At 47.5% G+C, this 23,277-nt stretch overlaps 1 protein-coding gene across 1 annotated transcript; it reads left to right on the top strand.

Annotated features, from left to right (window-relative positions):
• Window positions 1–26: 26 nt before the first annotated feature.
• On the top strand, window positions 27–23,277 carry TUBG1 (tubulin gamma 1). The gene is made up of 11 exons (XM_079949809.1): window positions 27–165; window positions 2,350–2,462; window positions 3,644–3,811; window positions 4,578–4,646; window positions 11,568–11,647; window positions 13,161–13,287; window positions 14,296–14,382; window positions 16,325–16,474; window positions 18,748–18,900; window positions 20,423–20,584; window positions 22,658–23,277. Exons 1-11 carry the CDS (start codon window positions 117–119, stop codon window positions 22,853–22,855), a joined length of 1,356 nt encoding a protein of 451 aa, XP_079805935.1. The 5' UTR covers window positions 27–116; the 3' UTR covers window positions 22,856–23,277.

The raw sequence follows: 23,277 nt of genomic DNA, 5'->3' as shown, positions 1-23,277 counted from the left end.
GTGAAGGCGGGAAGAAGCGTAGCGGGGCTGCAAACGGCATTTATTCTCGTTTTTTTGTTTTTTTTTTAAGAAGGGGACGCGTCTCAGGCCCGGGAGGAGCAGGGCCCGGAGCCGCCATGCCGCGGGAGATCATCACTCTGCAGCTGGGGCAATGCGGCAACCAAAGTAAGGCCGGGATGCAGGGAGGTCTATGGAAAAGCGCGCAGGGCGGGGGAGGGAGGAGTGGGGAAGGTTCTAAAGGGGCGGGGCCTGGCGTTGGCCGCGTTCTATTGGGGCGGGGCCGGAAAAGTGTTGAGGACTAGACACTTGAGTTGAAGATTTTGAAGGTAGGCCAAGGGCCATCTAGTTCAGCCCCTCTGCAATGCAGGAATAATAATAATAATAATAATAATAATAATAATAATAATAATAATAATAATAATAATAATAATTGTTATTGTTATTGTTATTTATTTCTTTATACCCCACCCATCAGGACGCGGGTGGCGCTGTGGGTCAAACCACAGAGCCTAGGGCTTGCCGATCAGAAAGTCGGCAGTTCGAATCCCTGCGACGGGGTGAGCTCCCGTTGCTTGGTCCCTGCTCCTGCCAACCTAGCAGTTCGAAAGCATGTCAAAGTGCAAGTAGATAAATAGGTACCGCTCTGGCGGGAAGGTAAACGGCATTTCCGTATGCTGCTCTGGTTCGCCAGAAGCGGCTTAGTCATGCTGGCCACATGTCCCAGAAGCTGTACACCGGCGCCCTCGGCCAATAAAGCGAGATGAGCGCCGCGACCCCAGAGTCGGCCAAACTGGACCTAATGGTCAGGTGTCCCTTTACCTTTACCCCACCCATCTGGCTGGGTTTCCCCAGCCACTCTGGGCGGCTTCCAACAAAATATTAAAAATATAATAAAACATCAGACATTAAAAACTTCCCTAAACAGGGCTGCCTTCAGATGTGTTCTAAAAGTCAGGTGGTTGCTTATTTCCTTGACATCTGGTGGGAGGGCGTTTCACAGGGCGGGTGCCACTACTGAGAAGGCCCTCTGCCTGGTTCCCTGTAACTTGGCTTCTCGCAGCGAGGGAACTGCCGGAAAGCCCTCAGAGCTGGACTTCAGTGTCCAGGCTGAACGATGGGGGTGGAGACGCCCCTTCAAGTACACTTTTGCCTGACGTGGCTCGAACTCATGACCCATGAGATTAAGGATCTCCTGCTCTACCGTATATTTATTTAAAAGGACGTGTTTCCCCCTCAACAGGGACTCGAGGTGGCTTACAGATAAAATCAAGAACAGCCTGAACACAGAGCAGCCGTAGGGGTGGGGGGATGGGGAAGAGGAAACATAATAATAATAATAATAATAATAATAATAATAATAATAATAATTTATTATTTGTACCCCGCCCATCTGGCTGGGTTTCCCAAGCCACTCTGGGCGGCTTCCACAGAGACCAAAAATACACTAAAATGTCACACATTAAAAACTTCCCTGAACAGGGCTGCCTTAAGATGTCTTCTGAATGTCAGGTAGTTGTTTATTGCTTTGACATCTGGTGGGAGGGCCTTCCATAGGGCGGGTGCCACTACTGAGAAGGCCCTCTGCCTGGTTCCCTGTAACCTCACTTCTTGCAGTGAGGGAACCACCAGAAGGCCCTCGGCGCTGGACCTCAGCGTCCAGGCAGAACGATAGGGGTGGAGACGCTCCTTCAGGTATACAAATCATTAAAATAAAGAATTGCTCGAATTAAACCTATATGTATAAATCTATTAAAGCCACACCAATAATTACAAGGAAATAAACAGCATGGCACCTGCCATTTCGTTAGAAGGGAGAATGTAGTGGGGCTGCGAGTGGAGGAAAGGAGCACCGGTAAAAAACAGCGCAGGGGCTGAGTCTGTGGCTTTCTTGTGTTGCCAAGGCTGCTAGTCCCTGTGGAATTGGGGGGGGGGGCAAGGAACTGGCACTGTGATGTGCAGCAGGTGGAATACCTCAGGCTCCTTGCCTCCTGCCTGAGGACCATTTTTGCACCAAAGATGATGCATATTTCATTTCTTTATTTATTAAATTTATAAAGGTATGCAACTCACTCTTCCTCCTCTCCAGCCCCCCCCCCAATGCAGGCTAGTTTGGGGGTTTTTTTAAGTAAGCTGGTAACTTCATGGGCTTATTTTCATGGGCTAGTATTGTATCGTCAAAATTCTGTGGAACAGGTAATGCAGCTGCCGCTGTGCACGCATTATTTCCCCCTTAGTAGTAGGGCGATGTCTTTACCTTCCTTTGTACTTTATGCCAAGGCAGGGTATAAATAATAAATTGTTATTATTATTATTATTACTACCACCTTTATGCTTTCGTTCCTGTTGCAGTTGGCTTTGAATTCTGGAAGCAGCTATGCGCAGAGCATGGCATCAGCCCCGAGGGCATTGTGGAGGAGTTTGCCACCGAGGGCACTGACCGAAAAGATGTCTTCTTCTACCAGGTACAATAGGCTTCTATTCCCTCTGCCTTGTGGATTCTGAGGTGGGGTAGCCTCCCTCTGATTCTGCAGTGAACAAAACTCACTGCTATGAGTGAGAACTGGACATAGCAGCCAAGAGTAAAGTGAAAGGATAAGTGTCGTAGCAAGCAGGCAGAATAGTTAGTAGTAATAATAATAATAATAATAATATATTTGTATACCTCCCCACTTATTGGGTAGTCCCAGCCACTCTGGGCGGCTTCCATTAGAACACAGTAAGACATCAAACATTAAAAACTTCCCTATACAGGGCTGCCTTCAGATGTCTTCTCAAAGTCAGTTGTTTGACGGGAGGCTTCTCCATAGGGCGGGTGCCACTACCGAGAAGGCCCTCTGCCTGGATCCCGGTAGCTTCACTTCTTGCAATGAGGGAACCACCAGAAGGCCCTCTGAGCTGAACCTCAGTGTTTGGGCTGAGCGATGGGGGTAGAGATGCTCCTTCGGGTATACTAGGCTGAGGCTGTATAGTATCTGGGCAAAAACAGCAAACTACCGTATTTTTCGCTCTATAAGACGCACTTCCCCCTCCTAAAAAGTAAGGGGAAATGTGTGTGCGTCTTATGGAGCAAATGCAGGCTGTGCAGCTATCGCTGAAGCCAGGAGAGGAACACTCCCTCTGCCCTGAAGTGGCTTGGCACGGCTATCCCAGAAGCCAGGAGAGCAAGAGGGTTCTGACTTAGCTTTGCTGGAGAGGCGCGCAGAGAGGGAAAGCTGTGCAGTGCCCCTTCAGCAAAGTGGGAGGGGAAACGGAGCCCCTTCCATTTTTCCTCCCACTTTGCTAGAGAGGCGCTGCGCAAAAAGGGCGAGAATATTTTTTTTCTTGTTCTCCTCTAAAACTAGGTGCGTCTTATGGTCGGGTGCATCTTATAGAGCGAAAAACGTGGTGAGTGGTTATTAGGCCTGTACATTGCGTCTGCTTGAATATGTTTTATTGAAATATGAAACCATTTTTATAAAAAAGACAAAATAACAGCAACTGGGTAAGGCGCATCCACTGTGCCCTCTTGTGGCAGTTGTCACTATATGTGTGGCACTCATTTTAAGATTACAGGTTTGCAGGCAGAAAATTCCTGGAAGGGGCAGAGTGTTTTTTTGGTGCTGTTGTCCTTTTGGTTCAAGGTCCTTGCGTTTCCTGTTAACAGGCAGACGATGAACACTATATCCCGCGAGCTGTCCTCCTAGACCTGGAGCCACGAGTGATCCACTCCATCCTGAATTCTCCATATGCCAACTTGTACAACCCAGAAAACATATACCTGTCTGAGCATGGTGGTGGGGCCGGGAATAACTGGGCCAGTGGCTTTTCACAGGTAAGAGGGTCACAGAACTGGGGGCTGAGCAGCCGTGGTTCCTTCCCCCCCCCCCAGATGATCTTTATTGAATTTTTAATTACATACTGTACATACACATACATTATATTTCACAATTGTTCTTGCTCTCCCGAGCTGACTTCCCTTCTTCCTTCTTCTAGCTTTTTTGTGTCCTCTTTGACTTTTCGCATTGTCTTTGTCCATTTTCCAGAAGATTGTTCTTCTTCATTTTTTCCATTAAATGTCCGTAAACAAATAAATATTTCTATATATACAAATTATATACAAATTTTATACATTTTTAATTCATTTTGATATTATTATCCAGTAAATTTATTGTATTTTCCCATTATGAGATATTATTTTAATTCTACTAGTTTCCCTATTTCACATCATCTTCTCTATATATAACATAATTTCCCCCCATTCTTTTTGATATGTTTCATCCCCCTGATGTCGAATTTTTGCTGTTAATTTGGCTATTTCTGCATACTCCATAACCTTGTACTGCCATTCTTCTATTGTAGGCAATTTTTGCTGTTTCCATACCTGGTTATTGCTGGCTCAGGTATAGAAACAGCCTTGGTTCCTTTTGAAGGGGGGCAAAGATACCCACTTCAAAATAGCATCATGTCTCATAGTTGTTAACTGCTTTGAATGGAAGATGCAATCAACAGTAGGGTTTAGTTTCATAGTTTTCTAATTTTCTGTCGGCTTAAAAGTCAAATGGAGGATAAATATTTGGGTTTGTTTTGCGATTCTTCAGGGAGAAAAGATTCATGAAGATATATTTGACATTATCGACAGAGAAGCTGATGGCAGTGACAGCTTAGAGGTAAGAGAAACCTTAAGAAGCAAGGAGGGAGGTACTGGCTTCAGGACTGTCCAAAACACAGCTAGGCCTGACATTTTGCTGTTCCGGGGAGGCCTTCCTGGTCTGTTTTCCTAGGCTTTTCTGTTGGAAGCAGCTATTTCTTTCCAGAAGGATTCCAGTCCGTTTGTTCCAAATCTTTAGCAGGGATACAGTCATACCTCATGTTACGTTTGCTTCAGGTTGAATCCCGCGGCGACCCGGAAGTACCGGAACGGGTTACTTCTGGGTTTCGCCGCATGTGCAGACACGCAAAATGATGTCACGCTCATGTACAAAAGCAGCAAATAGCGACACGCAGACGCGCAGGTGCGGGTTGCATTCTTTTCAGGTTGCGAATGGGCCTCCAGAACGGATCCCGTTCACAACCAGAGGTACCACTGTATACTGCTTTTGTCACTCTTTGAGGCCTTTTCCTGCATGCTTGTTCCAAAATAGCTCAATAGTTCTGCACCTCCACCCCCTGTGTTTTGCTCTTCAAAAACAAACTTCTACTCACACCTGGCGTGCTCTGGTCCATGGGGTCACGAAGACTCGGACACGACTAAATGACTAAACAACAACAACAACAACTCACGTACAGGCGGGCTAAATTTGGCTATCTTTTAATCCACATCACTAAATAATTGCATTGTTGTTTTTTGTTTAAATTCTGCCTTTCTTCCAAAGAGCACAAGCTGAGATATGTGGTTGTGGCTTTCTTCACTATCCCCCTTTTTTATTCTCGCAACAACCATGCGACCCACATTAGGCTGAGATAACTGCTCAAAGAAGATCACTCAGTCAGGTTCGTGGCAGAGATTTGTGACTGACTCTCTCGCATTCTTCCCCCCTCCTTTGTTTAGCTCAAAGCAGCTACAGAGGTAGGTGGCCAATTAAAGGAGTGACTCAAGGAAAATATGTTTTAACACCACCACCACCCTGGATTTTTCCTTATCTAAATTGCAGCTCACCCCAGCTAATAATTTGCACTTTGGGGGGGGGGGGACATAAAGATACCATTCAGGTTTATGTGTGCCTTATCCCACTGGACAAGTAGCAGCTTGGGAGTAGAGGAACCTGTTCAAATGTGGGAAACGGTGAAAAGTAAAGCATTAAAAACCCTCTCACTGACAACTGAACTACAGTCATACCTTGGGTTACAGCCGCTTCAGGTTGTGTTTTTTTCGGGTTATGGACCGCTGAAACCCGGAAGTACCGGAATGGGTTACCTCCGGGTTTCGGCAGCCACGCACGTGCAGAAGCGCTAAATCGCGCTTTGCACATGCGCAGAAGTGCCGAATCGCAACCCGCGCATGCGCAGACGCACCGCTGCAAGTTGCAAACACTGAGGGTTGTGAATGTGCGTCCTGCACGGATCACGTTCACAACCTGAGCATCCACTGTATTAAGAAAAACCTGCAGGAGATGAGCTCCTAGCATCTGGCGAGACCTCAGTCCACCCCTTTGACTACCACAGCCAGCGCTGAAATAATAGAATAGAATAGAATAGAATAGAATAGAATAGAATAGAATAGAATAGAATAGAATAGAATAGAATAGAATTTATTTGTACCCTGCCCATCTGGCTGGGTTTCCCCAGCCACTCTGGGCAGCTCACAATAGACTATAAAAAACACGATAAACAATCAAACATTAAAAACTTCACTAAACAGGGCTGCCTTCAGATGTCTTCTAAAAGTCAGATAGTTGTTTATTTCCTAGACATCTGATGGGAGGGCGTTCCACAGGGCAGGTACCACTACTGATAAGGCTCTCTGCCTGGTTCCCTGTAACTTTACTTCTCTCAGGGAGGGAACCCCCAGAAGGCCCTTGGAGTTGGACCTTAGTGTCCGGGCTCAACGATGCAAGTGGAGACGCTTCTTCGGGTACACTGGGCTGAAGCCGTTTAGAGCTTTAAAGGCCAGCACCAACACTTTGAATTGTACTTAGAAACGTACTGAGGAGGGACGGAGCCTGCTTGGTAGCAGGTAAAAACAGCAGACTGGTAAAACTACAGTTGGTAATGTTTCTGGCCTTGTATACAAGGCTGCACCAGCTCTTGCAAACAGCTGTGTGTCACTCTTGCTTGTAGGAAGAAACACTTTTAAAAAAATTCTTTTTAACTCCCCCAGATCCCTTTCATTTTAATCCACTAGGTTACTCTTGCTATTCCGCTGGCAGCTGCAACGAGGCATGACCTATCTTGGCAGCCAGCCTAGCAGACCTCAGCAGCAGCAGCCGCCCTCTCTCTTTTTTTTTTTTATAAATATTTATTAGAGTTTTTAAATACAAATGCAAAAATCAACAATATAACATATATCATGACATATTTTCAAAACCTCTTGGACTCCCTCACATCTCCCGGTCCCACTTACATCGTCTTAAATTTTAACCAGCAAATTATCATCTTGTTTATATTCCTAGGTCCCATTCTTTTAAACATAATCTATTCGTTCTCCAAATGGTTTATATTTACCTTGATTAGCTTATCGTCCTGATTCCATCTAATTTAGTGGTGGTCAATTATTTATGATCTAGCATCCTTCTTAACATTCAACCAAATTACAATACTTTTTTAAATAAATCTTAAATTTCTTCCAGTCTTCTTCAACTTTCTCTTCTCCCAGGTCTCGGATTCTGCCAGTCATCTCGGCTAGTTCCATATAGTCTATCAGCTGCATCTGCCAATCTTCCAGTGTGGGTAAATCTTGGGTTTTCCAATGCTTAGCGATAAGTATCCTTGCTGCTGTTGTTGCATACATAAAAAATGTTTGATCCTTCCTTAACACCTTTTGGCCGACAATACCCAAAAGGAAGGCCTCTGGTTTCTTAGTGAAGGTATACTTAAATACCTTTTTCAGCTCATTATATATCATTTCCCAGAAAGCCTTCACTCTAGGGCAAGTCCACCAGAGGTGAAAGAATGTTCCTTCAGCTTCTTTACACTTCCAACATTTATTATCAGACACATGGTATATTTTGGCAAGCTTGACTGGAGTCATGTACCATCTATATATCATTTTCATTATATTTTCCTTCAAAGCATTACATGCAGTGAAGTTCAACCCAGTGGTCCACAACCTTTCCCAGTCCTCAAACATAATGTTGTACCCAATATCCTGTGCCCACTTTATCATAGCCGATTTAACCATTTCATCTTGTGTGTTCCATTTTAACAGCAAGTTATACATTCTTGAAAGTACCTTAGTCTTAGGTTCTAACAGTTCTATTTCCAATTTCGATTTCTCCACCTGGAACCCTAGCTTTTTGTCATTTTTAAAAACTTCTTTAATCTGAGCGTAGTGTAACCAGTCTCGCACTTTATCCTTCATTTTCTCCATACTCTGCAATTTTCAATTGTCTAGCAGCCGCCCTCTCTGGGCTCGTCTCCCTCCAGAGGAGTTCAGACTTTTGCTCTGCTGCTGCTTCTAGGTACAGGCTTACACCTTGGGGATTTGTCTGTCTCTGGCTACTTGCGCGCCACTGACACTAGTAAAACGAGAGAGACGCTTTTCTGCTTCACAGTCAAGGATGGCAGTTTTATCCAATGCGACCTTGTTACTTCCTTTAGCTATCAGTGTCTAATCCGTGGTCTGGTTAGCTTCTCCTTGGGGCTTGTCTTTTTGGAAATCCTCCAGGTATACTGCTTCGTAGCTGTCAACTGTCCCTTATTTGGCGGGAAAGTCCCTTATCCCAGCGCCGTGTCCCGCTGCTGTCCCTTATTGATGATGTCCCTTAAATTTCCCGGGTTTCAAAGGAAGCAGCTCCTCTCCCTCTCTCCCTCCCTGCCGGCCAGGGAGGAGGGAGGCTCCAACTGTGTTGCTTGGCTGCGTTGCTCACCCAATAAGGAGTCTAAGAACGACTGGCGGGTGGAGCTTGCATGCCTTGTGCCGATCAAATCGGCCGCGTTGCCTGGGGACTCGCCTTTGCTCAGTGCTTCCCAGCAGAGAGATGATGGTGGTTTTCCTTGCTGCATCGCCTTTGCCGGGTTGCTGTGCTGTGGGAACCACCGCTTGAGGCTTCGTTTGGCTGCTGGCTGGGCTTTCTGCCTTTGGCTCGGAGAGGCTCAGAAGTTGAACATACCTGCGCTGAGTGCTTGGATCAGAATCGGATGGATACGTCATCGACGGCCCACTTACCCTTGCCGGGGGAAAGGTCTGTCTGGAGCGGGGGCACATGGTGGGGGAAAAGGAAAGGCGATCCCTTATTTTGGCTGCTGATCCCTTATTTTCTAGGCTGCTGGTCCCTTATTTTCAAATCTGTAAGTTGACAGCTAAGTACTGCTTTGAATCCTATAGGCAGATAGAAACTGTTGCTATTCCCTCTTATGCCAAGCTTGAGTGATCAGGTGTCTTGAAACAGGGCTGTCCAAAAACAAGGTAGTGTTTTCTGCTGGTATGAGATTCCATTAGGTACACATGTACAGTCATACATACAGATACTTTGGGTTGCACGATTTTGGGTTGTGCACCGTGCCGAACCAGGAACGGGTTACTTCCGGGTTTAGGCACTTGCACATTTGCAGAAGCGCTAAATCGCGCTTTGTCCATGTGCAGAAGCGCCAAATTGCTTCCCGCACGGATCACGTCTGCAACCCGAGCGTCCACTGTATTGACTTGTAGATTAAAGGAAGGAAAGTTGTTGTTGTTGTTGTTGTTGTTTTAAAGCAGCTCAATTAGGCTCAGTAAATTTCCGGAATTAAGGAAAAGTTAATTCTCTCTCTGAGTTTGAGTTGGGTCTCTGAGTTTGACCAAACTGCGGGAGGCAGTGGAAGACAGGAGTGCCTGGCGAGCTCTGGTCCATGGGGTCACGAAGAGTCAGACACGACTAAACGACTAAACAACAACAACAAATTCTCTCTCTCTCTTTAATATGGGGGAAGTTGATACTGTCTCTCTCTTTCCATCCCTCCCTCCCTTCCTCTCTCTCTCCATATACAGTGGTACCTTGGTTCTCAAACTTAATCCATTCTGGAAGTCCGTTCCAAAACCAAAGCACGCTTTCCCATAGAAAGTAATGCAAAATGGATTAATCCGTTCCAGACTTTTAAAGACAACCCCTAAAACAGCAATTTAATTTTACTATCTAACGAGACTCTTGATCTATAAAATGAAAGCAATAAACAATGTACCGCAGTCACACCATCAACCAGTAGCTGAACTGGGTTCCACACAGTCACAAAAACAAAACAAAAAAGAGCAGCAGAAACAAAAAAAACGTAAAATAAATAGCAAAAACAGACAGACCTCAGCATAACACTTAAAACGGAAGTGTGGCACTCGAATCGGAAGCGTAATGAAAGCTATTATTTTTTATCCCACCCAGCCACCGTGTAGTATCATACAGCTCTACAAGGCTCTCTATCTAGACCCCTAAACAGAAGCGCTCCTCTTCACAACTGGGAGATACACTGCAATGTTTGGTTGGGACTCCCTACTCTGAACATTACTAATCTGGAAGTTCTAAGTCTGTGTTCTGAATTGAAAACAGGTTTCAAAGTCCTTTTCTTCTCTTGACTCCCCAACAGATTTATGTAATCCACTCTGTTTTTTCAGGCAACATTGAGGAACATGGTTACAATTTGGGTTAGGGGACAGGGGTGCGGCAAATCTCCTGGGGCGTTTGAGCTGCGGATGTTGTGTTGTCCTTAAATTTGTCCGTTGCCTGTCTCAAGAAGGCTCAAGGTGGCTTGTAGAAATACAGTGGTGCCGCGCAAGACGAATGCCTCGCAAGACGAAAAACCCGCTAGGCGAAAGGGTTTTCCGTTTTTCGAGGCGCTTCGCAAGACGAATTTCCCTAGGGGCTTGCTTTGCAAGACGAAAACATCTTGCGAGTCTTGCGAGTTCTTTCCACCCCCCCTTTTTCTAAGCCGCTAAACTGCTAATAGCGCTAATCCGCTAAGCCGCTAATAGGGTTGCTTCGCAAGACAAAAAAACCACAAGATGAAGAGACTCGCGGAATGAATTAATTTCGTCTTGCGAGGCACCACTGCACAAAGTATGCAAAATGTTAACAAAAAAACTAACAAACCCCATACAATATCGAAAGAATTGAGCTCCGCTAAAAATAATCCTAAGGTCAGCATCAATGCAGTGGACAGATCAGTTGGAATTAATAACGAATAAAAGCAGGAAATCCCATTCAAACAAACACAGGGGAAGGTTTTACAATAAAATAGAAGCAGTGAGGGCAAGGAATAAGGTTGCAGCTAAAAAACAAAGGAATCCTTCCATACAGTCTACCATTTCAGATTTGCTTTTTATTTTATTTTTAAAAAATGGCACTGAAAAGGTTACAAGATGGTAATGCAGAAAGCAATTGGGCAGCAGCGTTGTCTGAATTTTCCATGGAAACTCAATGAACACAGCGTGGCATTTTTTTAAAAAAAATGGGCTAGTTCAGCCATCCTTCACCTGTTGAGTACAGGTCAAGGTAAAGGACCCCTGGACGGTTAAATCCAGCCAAAGGCGACTTTGGGGTTGCGGCACTCATCTCGCTTTCAGGCCGAGGGAGCCGGCATTTGTCCACACACAGCTTTCCGGGTCATGTGGCCAGCAGGACTAAACTGCTTCTGGCGCAACGGGACACACTGACGGAAAGCAGAGCGCACAGAAACTCCATTTACCTTCCCACCGCAGCAGTACCTATTATTCTACTTGCACTTTGACGTGCTTTTGAACTGCTAGGTTGGCAGGAGCTGGGACAGAGCAACGGGGGCTCACCCTGTCGCGGGGATTTGAACCGTCAACCTTCTTATCGGCAAGCCCAAGAGGCTCAGTGGTTTAGACCACAGCGCCACCAGTGTCCCTTGTTGAGTACAGACAGCGGCTTCGATTGTCCTTTGGCCTGACGGTTGTAATGTGCATTGACATATTTTCTGTTGCATGTCGTTCTTTCCTCCAGGGTTTTGTCCTGTGCCATTCCATCGCCGGTGGGACAGGCTCTGGTCTGGGCTCTTACCTCCTGGAGAGATTAAATGACAGGTGAGCAGTGGCACAAAAAACCCCACACATGCATGGACCCATATGTACACACCACTCGGGGAGCAGTAGGCAATGCAGCCAGGCAGGCTGCTTTGGAGAGCAAGCAACCCAGCAGATGATTAAGACGCCCAGCTGACTCAGAGTCAGGCCTGCCCCACCCAGACACCAGCTTGGGCAAGCCTTGGAGCTGGTGAAGTTGTGACTTGAAACGGGGGGGAGAGGCTGAGATCAGCCTGCCACCACAGGCAAGGAATGTTCTTGAGCTTTTGCTAAAGCAAACCGCATCTCTTTGGCGTCGACACGTAGCGATTTGCGAGCCCATGTCCTTGCAAGATTTTCAGAAGGAAGGGGACAGAGCCGTTGGTGACGATGCAGATACATCGCAGCCTTTACTTGACTGCTGCCCTTTGGCTTGAGGAATAACGCTCCAAGTACACACTCCTTGGTTGCGGTTATTTTTCATTATGTTTGAAAGCGGCATCTTCTCGGTTTTGGCCGAAATAGGTGGGCTGTGATTTCCCCACACGATTGTATCACAGTGGTACCTCGGGTTACATACGCTTCAGGTTACAGGCACTTCAGGTTACAGACTCCGCTAACCCAGAAATAGTACCTCGGGTTAAGAACTTTACCTCAGGATGAGAACAGAAATTGCGCAGCGGCAGCGGGAGGCCCCATTAGCTAAAGTGGTACCTCAGGTTAAGAACAGTTTCAGGTTAAGAACGGACCTCCGGAACGAATTAAGTTCTTAAACTGAACTTACCACTGTACTTGAAAAAACGACATGTTTGTCCCACTCCATTAAGTCTTCCTCTACCTCACTTGTGGAAAGTAAAGCATGCAGATGACCTTGTGATTACTGTGGAAGACCTGATGGTTAGTATACCACGGGTCTTGGAAAAGATTTGTGAGTTTGGCCAGGTAGCGGGTTTCAAGTTAAAAAAAGTAAAATGAAAACGGTGAAATATGTGGCAGAACAATATAAAAAAGACCTATAACGAATTACGGAATTGATAATAGAAGAGAAGGCCAAATACTTAGGAGTGATATAAATATCTTTAAGGATAACTATACAAATACCTGGAAAGAAATAAAGAAAAATTTGGAGGTATGGGGAAGGATGAATTTATCTCTGTGGGAGAGGATATCAGTCATAAAAATGAATGTATTGCCAAGGGTGTTATCTTTGTTCCAATCGATACCCGTAATCAGCGGCGCAGGACACTTCAAGGAACGGCAGAAATATATATCTAAATTTATCTGGTAGGAGAAGAAGCCAAGAATAAAGTATAAATTGTTAACGGACTCTGGCAGGAGTCAGTAAGATACCCCGCGACGCTCATCACCCCAGCATGTGATTAGGCCTCAGCCCACTAGCACATCTAATCTCCTAAAATGGTTGCCGGGTCGTCATGCACACCCTGGCGCAGTGGCCACAGAAACGAGTTCTGCAAAAGCACAAAGAGATACAGGATGTTTGTCTTTACTGAAGCGGCCGTCTCTCTCCTCGCAGGTACCCCAAGAAGCTGGTGCAGACATACTCGGTCTTTCCCAACCAGGATGAGATGAGCGATGTGGTTGTTCAGCCGTACAACTCTCTCCTGACCCTCAAGCGGCTGACACAGAATGCAGACTGTGTGGTAAGGGGTGCAAAATTGGGGGTGCCATGGGGGGTGGGGAAGTTAAAACTCCCTTCCTCCCTTCCCTTGCCCCTCCCTCAGGTCTCAGTAGTAGAGCTGAGAAGCCTAACGCCCTATTCTTAAATACAGTGGTACCTTGGTTCTCGAATTTAATCCGTTCCAGGAATCCATTCGACTCCCGAAACGGTTCGACAAACCAGTCAATCGGAAGCCGCGTCAGACATTCGGCTTCCGAAAAGCTTTCACAAACCGGAACACTCACTTTCGGGTTTGCGGCGTTCAGGAGCCGATTTGTTAGGAAGCCAAGCTGTTCAACAACCAAGGTACCACTGTGTATGGAGAGATGGACCACGGGAACACTTTCCGTAGAGTTGGTTGGTAATTTTTTAAGGTTTTGCTGGTCGTATGGCAACACAGTCAGAGTCAGGGAGCTTCTGGGGTTTCCTGAGCTTCCATTGTTGTTTTATACATTGTTCCCTACTACCACCACGTCAGTTAACCCTGTAATGTGGCTGAGAATTCAGCTGAGAGCAGTCAAGAAACAAATGGGGATGTGGGGTGGAATTGGAACATTGTGTGTCCATTATATCTGAAGGAGCGTCTCCACTCCCATCGTTCTACCTGGACACTGAGGTCCAGCGCTGAGGGCCTTCTGGTGGTTCCCTCACTGCGAGAAGCCAAGCTACAGGGAACCAGGCAGAGGACCTTCTCGGTAGTGGCGCCTGCCCTGTGGAACGCCCTCCCACCAGATGTCAAGGCAGTAAACAACTATTGTACTTTTAAAAGACACCTGAAGGCAGCCCTGTTTAGGGAAGCTTTTAATGTTTGATGTATTACTGTATTTTAATATTTGGTTGGAAGCTGCCCAGAGTGGCTGGGGAAGCCCAACCAGATGGGCGGGGTATAAAAAATACATTATTATTATTATTATTAAGCGGGCAGAGGGATGCCCTCCCTCCCCGCATGTATTCATCCTTTGCTTCTTAACCCCTGCCTCCCCTTTGATAGGTGGTTCTAGACAACACAGCCCTGAACCGCATTGCGACTGACAGGCTGCATATTCAGAATCCCACCTTTTCCCAAATTAACCAGCTGGTGAGTAAGCAGGGATGGTGGGAGAAGAAGATGCTGTCCCCACCCCCAAGCCCCTGAAGAAGGAAGGCTGGGGGTTAAGGTGATGTCAAAATACAGGGTCGGGAATTTAAATCTGCTATTTACTATACCTTTGGTTCTGTAGGTGCTTTTTAAAATGGCGACTGTATGCCAAATGTGCTTATGAAAAGTGGCACGTAATGTTTTCAGGCAAATAAAAGTGTGGGCTTCTAACTTGACCCAAATGACATTTTTGCCCCACCCTATTCACTTGCTAGGGTGGCGCTGTGGGTTAAACCACGGAGCCTAGGACTCGCCAATCAGAAGGTCAGCAGTTCAAATCCCTGCGACGGGGTGAGCTCCCGTTGCTTGGTCCCTGCTCCTGCCAACCTAGCAGTTCAAAAGCACATCAAAGTGCAAGTAGATAAATAGGTACCGCTCCGGCGGGAAGGTAAACGGTGTTTCTGTGCGCTGCTCTGGTTCGCCAGAAGCGGCTTAGTAATGCTGGCCACATGACCCAGAAGCTGTACGCCGGCTCCCTCAGCCAATAAAGCGAGATGAGCACCGCAACCCCAGAGTCGGTCACGACTGGACCTAATGGTCAGGGGTCCCTTTACCTTTATTCGCTTGCTAGAAATAAGCAAACTCCTCTTTTTCAGATTTCAGCGTTGGGCATTTCTCGTTTGCCAGCTATTGGTTTTTCTCATGTTCTCAGCAAGTTTGAGTATTTGGGTGTTTTTACCGGCTTGTGTTGGGTTGTGTGTAGTTAAGTGAAGAGTGCTATTACATCTGGCAAGATTAATTGCCTTATTCCAGAGATGAGAGCCCTGTAGAAGGGCTGGTTAACCTGGTTCTCATATGTCCCAGCTCAACATTTGCATCCCAGGAAAGGCTACATTTTGGCTCCATTTATTTTCTAAACTTGGAAGTATTTGGAATAAACTCTTCGCACCGGCACATCTCCCTCTGATTCGTCTTTGTGGTTCACATTGGACCTGGGATAGCCCAATCAGCAGAGCAGGAGACTCTTCATCTCAAGGTTGTGAGTTCGAGTCCCACATTGGGCAAAAGATTGCTGCATTGCAAGGGGTTGGACCAGATGACCTTTGTGGTCCCTTCCAACTCTATGATTCTATTATATTTTAGGATTCTGAGAGGAGGTTGAGAGATGTGGTATTGGAAAACAGACCCGTGTTCCTTTTCCTGGAGCCCCTTGAAAAGAGTACCTTGGAAGTTGAACGGAATCCGTTCCGGAAGTCCGTTTGACTTCCAAAACGTTCGGAAACCAAGGCACAGCTTCCGATTGGCTACAGGAAGCTCCTGCAGCCAATCAGAAGCCACAGATATCATGGCAAGAGAAATTGATGGATTATGCAGAACTGGCCAAATTGACACATAAGCTACGGGACAAGGACAAGTGTGATTTCAAAGATGAATGGGAACCCTTTACAAAGTACTTGATGACGCAACAAAGTGAATTGGACTCTTTGGCAGGTTTTGAATAAACACAAGCTCTTTATTGACAATAAACAGTTAGATAATTTAAGAATTTATACAAATTTGTAACATGCAGAGAACGGTATCCACAGAGAAACCAAAGACTGGAACTGAGGGGAGTCGGGGGGGGGGGAATCCTTTATGGGAGGGTGGGGGGAGGGAGGAAAAAGGGGAAAATTAAGGATGTGATATTTTTGGATAATATGTTTTGTTTAAGTTTCTAATAAAAAATTATTTTAAAAAAGGAAGCTGTGGGTGCCCCGTCGGACGTTCGGGTTCCAAAGAATGTCCGCAAACTGGAACACTCACTTCCAGGTTTGCGGCGTTCGGGAGCCAAAACGTCTGAATAACAAGGCGTTTGGGATCCAAGGCAGGAATGTGTTCTTCTTTTGGTGTTGGCAAAAAGTCTTGCCCTGACTTACGGTTTTGGTTTTGTTTCCTTGCCTAGGTCTCCACCATCATGTCTGCCAGCACCACCACGTTGCGCTACCCGGGTTACATGAATAATGACTTGATCGGGCTGATCGCCTCCCTGATTCCCACTCCCAGATTGCACTTCCTGATCACGGGCTACACTCCTCTCACCACAGACCAGGCTGTAAGTGCTTTCCTGCCTCTGATTCTAAGCCAAGCTCTGGGAGTTCTCATGCTTGCTCCATTACTGGCTTTTGGCCCCCCTCTGCACCCTCAAGGAGTCTGAGAAGAGACCGTCTTCATTCTCCTGCCTTCCTGTTTTAATGGCCAGCCATGGCACATCCTAGGAACTGTGCAGTCAGAATGTGTCCGGTCTATGGTTGCAATGATTATAATGGTGTTAGAGGCCTGCGGGCAGTGCTTTTTTTCTAAAACAATGCTTAGGGGTACTCTCATTTTGACTCAAGGAAATCACCATTTTCTAGTTCAAATTGGGGAAAATACCGTATTTTTCACTCTATAAGACGTACTTTTTCCCTCCTAAAAAGTAAGGGGAAATATGTGTGCATCTTATGGAGCGAATGCAGACAGGAGGCTATCCCAGAAGCCAGAACAGTTAGAGGGAGCCTTCATCCCTGTGCCCTGTGGAGGCTTCGTGCAGCTATACCCCAAGAGCCTCGCTCCCTTTAAAGAGCCGCAAGGAGTCTTTAAAGGAGAGAGAAGGGCAGCCCATCACCTCGCAGGTCATGAAAGGGAGAGCTGAGCAGAGCCTGGGATGAATTTTTTTCCCTTGCATTCCCCCTCTAAAAACTAAGTGCGTCTTATCGAGCGAAAAATATGGTAAATACAGTAAATGGACAAAAGCACAAAGAACACGCATTGCCTCCTATTACACAGCTGTGAGCTCCCAGTAACCTCCACATTGGCGTGAGGTTGTGTGCATGAACATCTTCCCGAAACTGACCCATCGTCAAGCTAGATTCCAATTCCTACTTCACACATTAAATGCTCGCTTCTGTCTGAGACTCAGGAAACACTGTGACAGGGAATGAGGCCGCCATCATGGGTAGCAACGGAACTGACGATTCACCGTGCTAGAGAAGAAACTAATTTTTTAAGGAGATTTTTAGTTTCTTTTCCTGTTAGATCACAAAATGTTTAGGGGTATGTGTCCCCCTGTGTCCTCCCCAGAGAAAATCGCTGCCTGCAGGTGTGCAGAAACGAAAAGGAAGGGTAATATCTGAGTCTCACCCCTTTGGCAGCATTCCCACCCTGCTAAATACAGATGTTTTCTCCACTTTTCACCCCTTTCCTCACAAGCAGCAGGAGAAGATGCAGAAGGGCAGATCGCAGAGGCTGGCAGTTCAGAAGAGGGTATCAAATGCATGGTGTGTGTGTGGCGACTTCTGTGTGTGAGAGCTCTCTCGCTCCCTATTTCCTTGACCTTGATCTGTGGATACAGGGTTTGACCTGGCAGCTGGTATTTCTGTTTCTATCTCTGTCACTTAAGGGAAACCAGAGTGGCCCAAGAAGGTGAATCTGCTCCCCCAAATATCAGAAAATCTCACTCTACGTGGGGCTGCCCTTGAGACTGACCCAGAAACTCCAGCGGATGCAGAATGCTGCAGCAAGACTCCTTACGGGGTCTTCGCTGCAAGATCACATTCACCCGGTGCTATACCAGCTGCACTGGCTCCTGGTGGAGTACAGGATCAGGTTTAAGGTGCTGGTTTTAACCTTTAAAGCCCTATACGGCCTAGGACCCTCGTACCTACGGGACCGCCGCTCCTGGTATGTCCCACAGAGGAACTTACGGTCTTCAAACAAAAACATCCTGAAGGTCCCAGGCCACAGAGAGATTAGGCTGGCCTCAACTAGAGCCAGGGCTTTTTCGGCTGTGGCTCCAATCTGGTGGAACGCTCTGTCACAAGAGACTAGGGCCCTGCGGGACTTGACATCTTTCCACAGGGCCTGCAAGACAGAGCCGTTCCACCAGGCCTTTGGCCAGGGCACAGCCTGACTCCCTCCTTTGGCAATCTTCACTGAACTTTAGTCTAATAGTTGCCATCAATTTGAGTGGAATTAATTTTAATGAAATGATTTTAGAATGTTGTATTATTTTATTGTTGTTAGCCACCCTGAGCCCGGCTTCGGCTGGGGAGGGTGGGATATAAATAATAAAAATTATTATTATTATTATTATTATTTATTAAAATAGATGTTGTATGAGGCGTGTTAACTAAAGCTGGGAGGCTGCAACATTTTCCTTCCGAAAGTGATTCTTCAGTAATGTCTCAGGATAGCCTCTTGGTGAAGACACTTCCTGAAATGGGAGAATTCTTCCCAGCTGTGCTGATCCACTCTCTCTGCGTGCAGCATGAACATTTCATTTCTTCTACCAATACTGACCTCTGTACCAATACTGGCCTATACTGACCTCTCCCCCCCCCCCCGCAGGTGGCCAGTGTCCGCAAAACCACCGTCCTTGATGTGATGCGGCGGCTTCTGCAGCCCAAGAACGTCATGGTGTCCATGGGGCGTGATCGGCAGACGAACCATTGCTACATCGCCATCCTTAACATCATCCAGGGGGAAGTCGACCCCACCCAGGTCAGTGGCTAGAGAGAGATCAGCCATAGGAGAGGGACTGTATGGGAAAACCTGCACTAGGGGGTCACTACTCATGCTGGGCAGTGTCAAGGAAAGCAATCTGAGAACCGCATACCCACATTTCATTCTCAAATAAATGCATAAATAAATAACCCTGCCCATCTGGCTGGGTTTCCCCAGCCACTCTGAGCGGCTTCCAACAAAATATTAAAAACACGATAAAACATTATAAACTTCACTAAACAGGGCTGCCTTCAGATGTCTTCTAAAAATCAGATAGTTGTTTACTTCCTTGACATCTGACGGGGGCATTCCACAGGGCTGGCGCCACTACCGAGAAGGCCCTCTGCCAGGTTCCTTCTCTCAGGGAGGGAACCACCAGAAGGCCTGGGAGCTGGACCTCAGTGTCCGGGCTGAAGGATGGGGGTGGAGACGCTCCTTCATGTATACTAGGCCAAGGCCGATTAGGGCTTCAAAGGTCAGCACCAACACTTTGAATTGTGCTCAGAAACGTACTGGGAGCCAATGTAGGTCTTTCAAGACCGATGTTATGTGGTCTCGGCGGCTACTCCCAGTCACCAGTCGAGCTGCCTCATTCTGGATTAGCTGCAGTTTCTGGCTCACCTTCAAAGGTAGCCCCACGTAGAGCGCATTGCAGTAGTCCAAGCAGGAGATAACTAGAGCATGCATCGATCTGCGTACCAGATGGAGCTGGTAGACAGCTGCCCTGGACACAGAATTGTCCTGCGCCTCCATGGACAGCTGTGAGTCCAAAATGACTCCCAGGCTGCGCACCTGCTCCTTCAGAGGCACAGTTACCCCATTCAGGACCAAAGAGGCCCCCACGCCTGCCCACTCATCGCCCAAAAACAGTACTACTGTCTTGTCAGGATTCAACGTCAATCTGTTAGACACCATTCATCCTCCAACCACCTCCAGACACCTCGGTGGTGCCTGTGGAATGCTGCAGAGGTCCACCACTACTCAAAATATAAAGCGTCCACAGTCTCTTCCTAGCCTGGATAGCTCAGTTGGTTCAAGCATGGTGCTGAGAATGCCAAGGTCGCAGGTTCGATCCCAGTATGGGGCAGCTGCTTATTTCCATATTACAGGGGGTTGGACTGGATCAGGGATTTCCCGAACGTGGGTCTCCAGCTGCTTCTGGACTACAACTCCCATCATCCCTTGCTAGCGTGGGTAGGGATGATGGGAATTGTAGTCCAAAAACAGCTAGAGACCTAAGTTTGGGAAACCCTGGACTAGGCGATTATCAGGGTCCCTTCCAGCCCCTACCTTTCTATGATCCAAAGAGGAAGCAGTCAGGATAGCTCGGTTGGTAAAGCACGGCACTCTTCATCTTTGGGCTGTGGGTTCGAGTCCCGCATTGGGCGAAAGATTGCTACATTGCAGGGGGTCAGACTAGATGACCCTCGTGGTCCCTTCCAACTCTAGAATTCTATACAGGTCCCTCAGTTTGAACAGCTGCGTTTGCACCCTTGAAAATAATCTGCCTTCCTTCCAGGTCCACAAGAGCCTGCAGCGGATCCGAGAGAGGAAGCTGGCTAATTTCATTCCCTGGGGCCCAGCCAGCATCCAAGTAGCACTTTCTAGGAAGTCTCCGTACTTGCCGTCAGCACACCGGGTCAGCGGTCTGATGATGGCCAACCATACCAACATTTCGTCGGTGAGTCTGGGTGTGAGCACAGATACGGCCGTTTCCTAAGGGGATTGGCGTTTTCAGGCCTAAGAAATATTGCCCTGGCAGCATGCCTGTTACTTCCAGTTACTCGCCTGACTAGTAGCTAACTCTGATCACAGTCCAGGAACCGCTTGTAAACTGGATTCAGTTTCCCTTAAGGCTTTTCGTGCTCAAGTTTCAAGTTTGTTGAGATATATGTAAGAAAAGCAAGGACCGAAAGATGATAGCTCTCTGAAAGTAAATCTAGGAGAGAAAAGAAACGTCCTGTAAGATGTTCCTGGAGAGGCTTCTAGTAAAGGGTGGGTTGTTCTGGGTTGTTTGGAGAGGGTGTTGCCGTGACTGTATGACTGGGCAGAACTATGGGAGAACTATGGTGCATGCTCTGGTTATCTCCCTCTCAGACTACTGCAATGCGCTCTACGTAGGGCTATCTTTGAAGGTGACCCGGAAACTACAACTAATCCAGAATGCGGCAGCTAGACTGGTGACTGGGAGTGGCCGTCGGGACCACATAACACCGGTCCTGAGAGATCTGCATTGGCTCCCAGTACGTTTCCGAGCACGATTCAAAGTGTTGGTGCTGACCTTCAAAGCCCTAAACGGCCTCAGCCCACTAGACCTGAAGGAGCATCTCCAGCCCCATCGTTCAACCCGGACACCGAGGTCCAGCTTCGAGGGCCTTCTGCGGTTCCCTCACTGCAAGAAGTGAGGTTACAGGGAACTAGGCAGAGGGCCTTCTCAGTGGTGGCACCCTCCCTGTGGAACGCCCTCCCATCTGATGTCAAGGAAATAAACAACTATCTGACTTTTAGAAGACATCTGAAGGCAGCCCTGTTTAGGGAAGTTTTTAATGCTTGATGTTTTATTATGTTTTTGTATGTGAGTTGGAAGATGCCAATTGGGTGGTGTATGATGATGATGATGATGAAACCATTAGGATTTAAAAGCCTCCATGGGTAGACCATCCCAAGAGATTCCCAGCCGCTGTTGACAGCTGGTCCGGAGGCTTTAGATGCAGCCAGAGATGGCAGCAGTGAAAAAAATCCTTCTCCGCTGCAACTTAATCTGTAATACATTGGGCAGTGGAGCTCTTTCAAGTGCTGAGAGGCCTAGTTGCATTCTGAGCAGCAGGAGCCATTGGAACTATTAGTAACCCTAAACGGCGTTTCCGTGTGCGGCTCTGGCTCTGGCTCTGGCCAGAGCAGCGATGTCACGCTGGCCACGTGACCCGGAAGTGTCTCCGGACAGCGCTGGCCCCTGGCCTCTTAAGTGAGATGGGCGCACAACCCCAGAGTCTGTCAAGACTGGTCCGTACGGGCAGGGGGACCTTTACCTTTTTTACTGCACAAAACATACCGTAGTTGTTGGTTTTTTTAAGTTGCCGATTTATTTCAGCTTGGCTCCACCTTGATGCAAAATCTACAGCGTCCTGCCCCCCTGTGGCTTTCTGAGCTGTGTGGTGTAGTGGTTAGGAGCAGTGGACTCGTAATCTGGCGAACCGGGTTCGCTTCCCCACTCCTCCACATGCAGCTGCTGGGTGACCTTGGGCCAGTCACACTTCTCTGAAGTCTTTCAGTCTCACTCACCTCACAGAGTGTTTGTTGTGGGGGAGGAAGGGAAAGGAGATTGTTAGCCACTTTGAGACTCTTTAAAGGTAAAGGGACCCCTGACCATTAGGTCCAGTCGTGGCCGACTCTGGGGTTGCGGCGCTCATCTCGCTTTATTGGCCAAGGGAGCCAGCGTACAGCTTCCGGGTCATGTAGCCAGCATGACTATGCCGCTTCTGGCGAACCAAAGCAGCGCACGGAAACGCCGTTTACCTTCCCGCCGGAGCGGTACCTATTTATCTACTTGCACTTTTTTTGGTGTGCTTTCAAACTGCTAGGTGGGCAGGAGCAGGGACCGAGCAACCGCAGCTCACCCCGTCGCGGGGATTCGAACCACCGACCTTCTGATCGGCATGCCCTAGGCTCTGTGGTTTAACCCACAGCACCACCCGCATCCCTCCTTAGGTGATAAAGCGGGATATCAAATCCAAACTCTTCTTCTTTTACCCAGCTCTTTGAACGCACCTGCCAGCAGTACGACAAGCTGCGCAAACGCGAAGCCTTCTTGGAGCAGTTCCGCAAGGAGGACATCTTCAAGGAGAACTTTGACGAGCTCGACGACTCCCGGAAGGTTGTCCAGGAGCTGATAGACGAATACCACGCCGCCACCCGGCCCGACTACATCTCCTGGGGCACACAAGAGCAGTGAGGCATGGGCATCCCTGCGGAAGTGACAAAGATGCCGTCCTTCACCACCTGTGACCTAGGGCTGGGGCTGTGAGGGTACTTGCAGGTCCCTAAACAGGGGAAGGGATTCCTTGTGTTGTTTTTGGCTCTCCTGTTAGAATATCCATCACTTGTCAAGCTGCTGCCTAATGCTCCCATTCCTGGGCCTGGTTGCACCCCCGTTGCCTTAAAAGAACCAGGCTGTCTCTTTGGCATTTTCCCAAGGAGCGAGTCTGGTTGGCAGCATTAGGATAGCTCCTTTTCTTGTTTGTTCCTTTCCGTGTCCCTAAGAAGCTTTTTCCTCTGTTAAGCGGTTTTCCTGTCGCACGTGTGTTTTATTGAAACTTATTCAATCGCAGGCGGAAATAAGCACCAAAGAGATGCAACATTTTGAAGTTAACTAGG

Source organism: Podarcis cretensis, assembly GCF_951804945.1.
Source record: "Podarcis cretensis genome assembly, chromosome: 13".
Classification (NCBI taxonomy): domain Eukaryota; kingdom Metazoa; phylum Chordata; class Lepidosauria; order Squamata; family Lacertidae; genus Podarcis; species Podarcis cretensis.
This window is presented reverse-complemented; position numbering and strand designations above follow the sequence as displayed.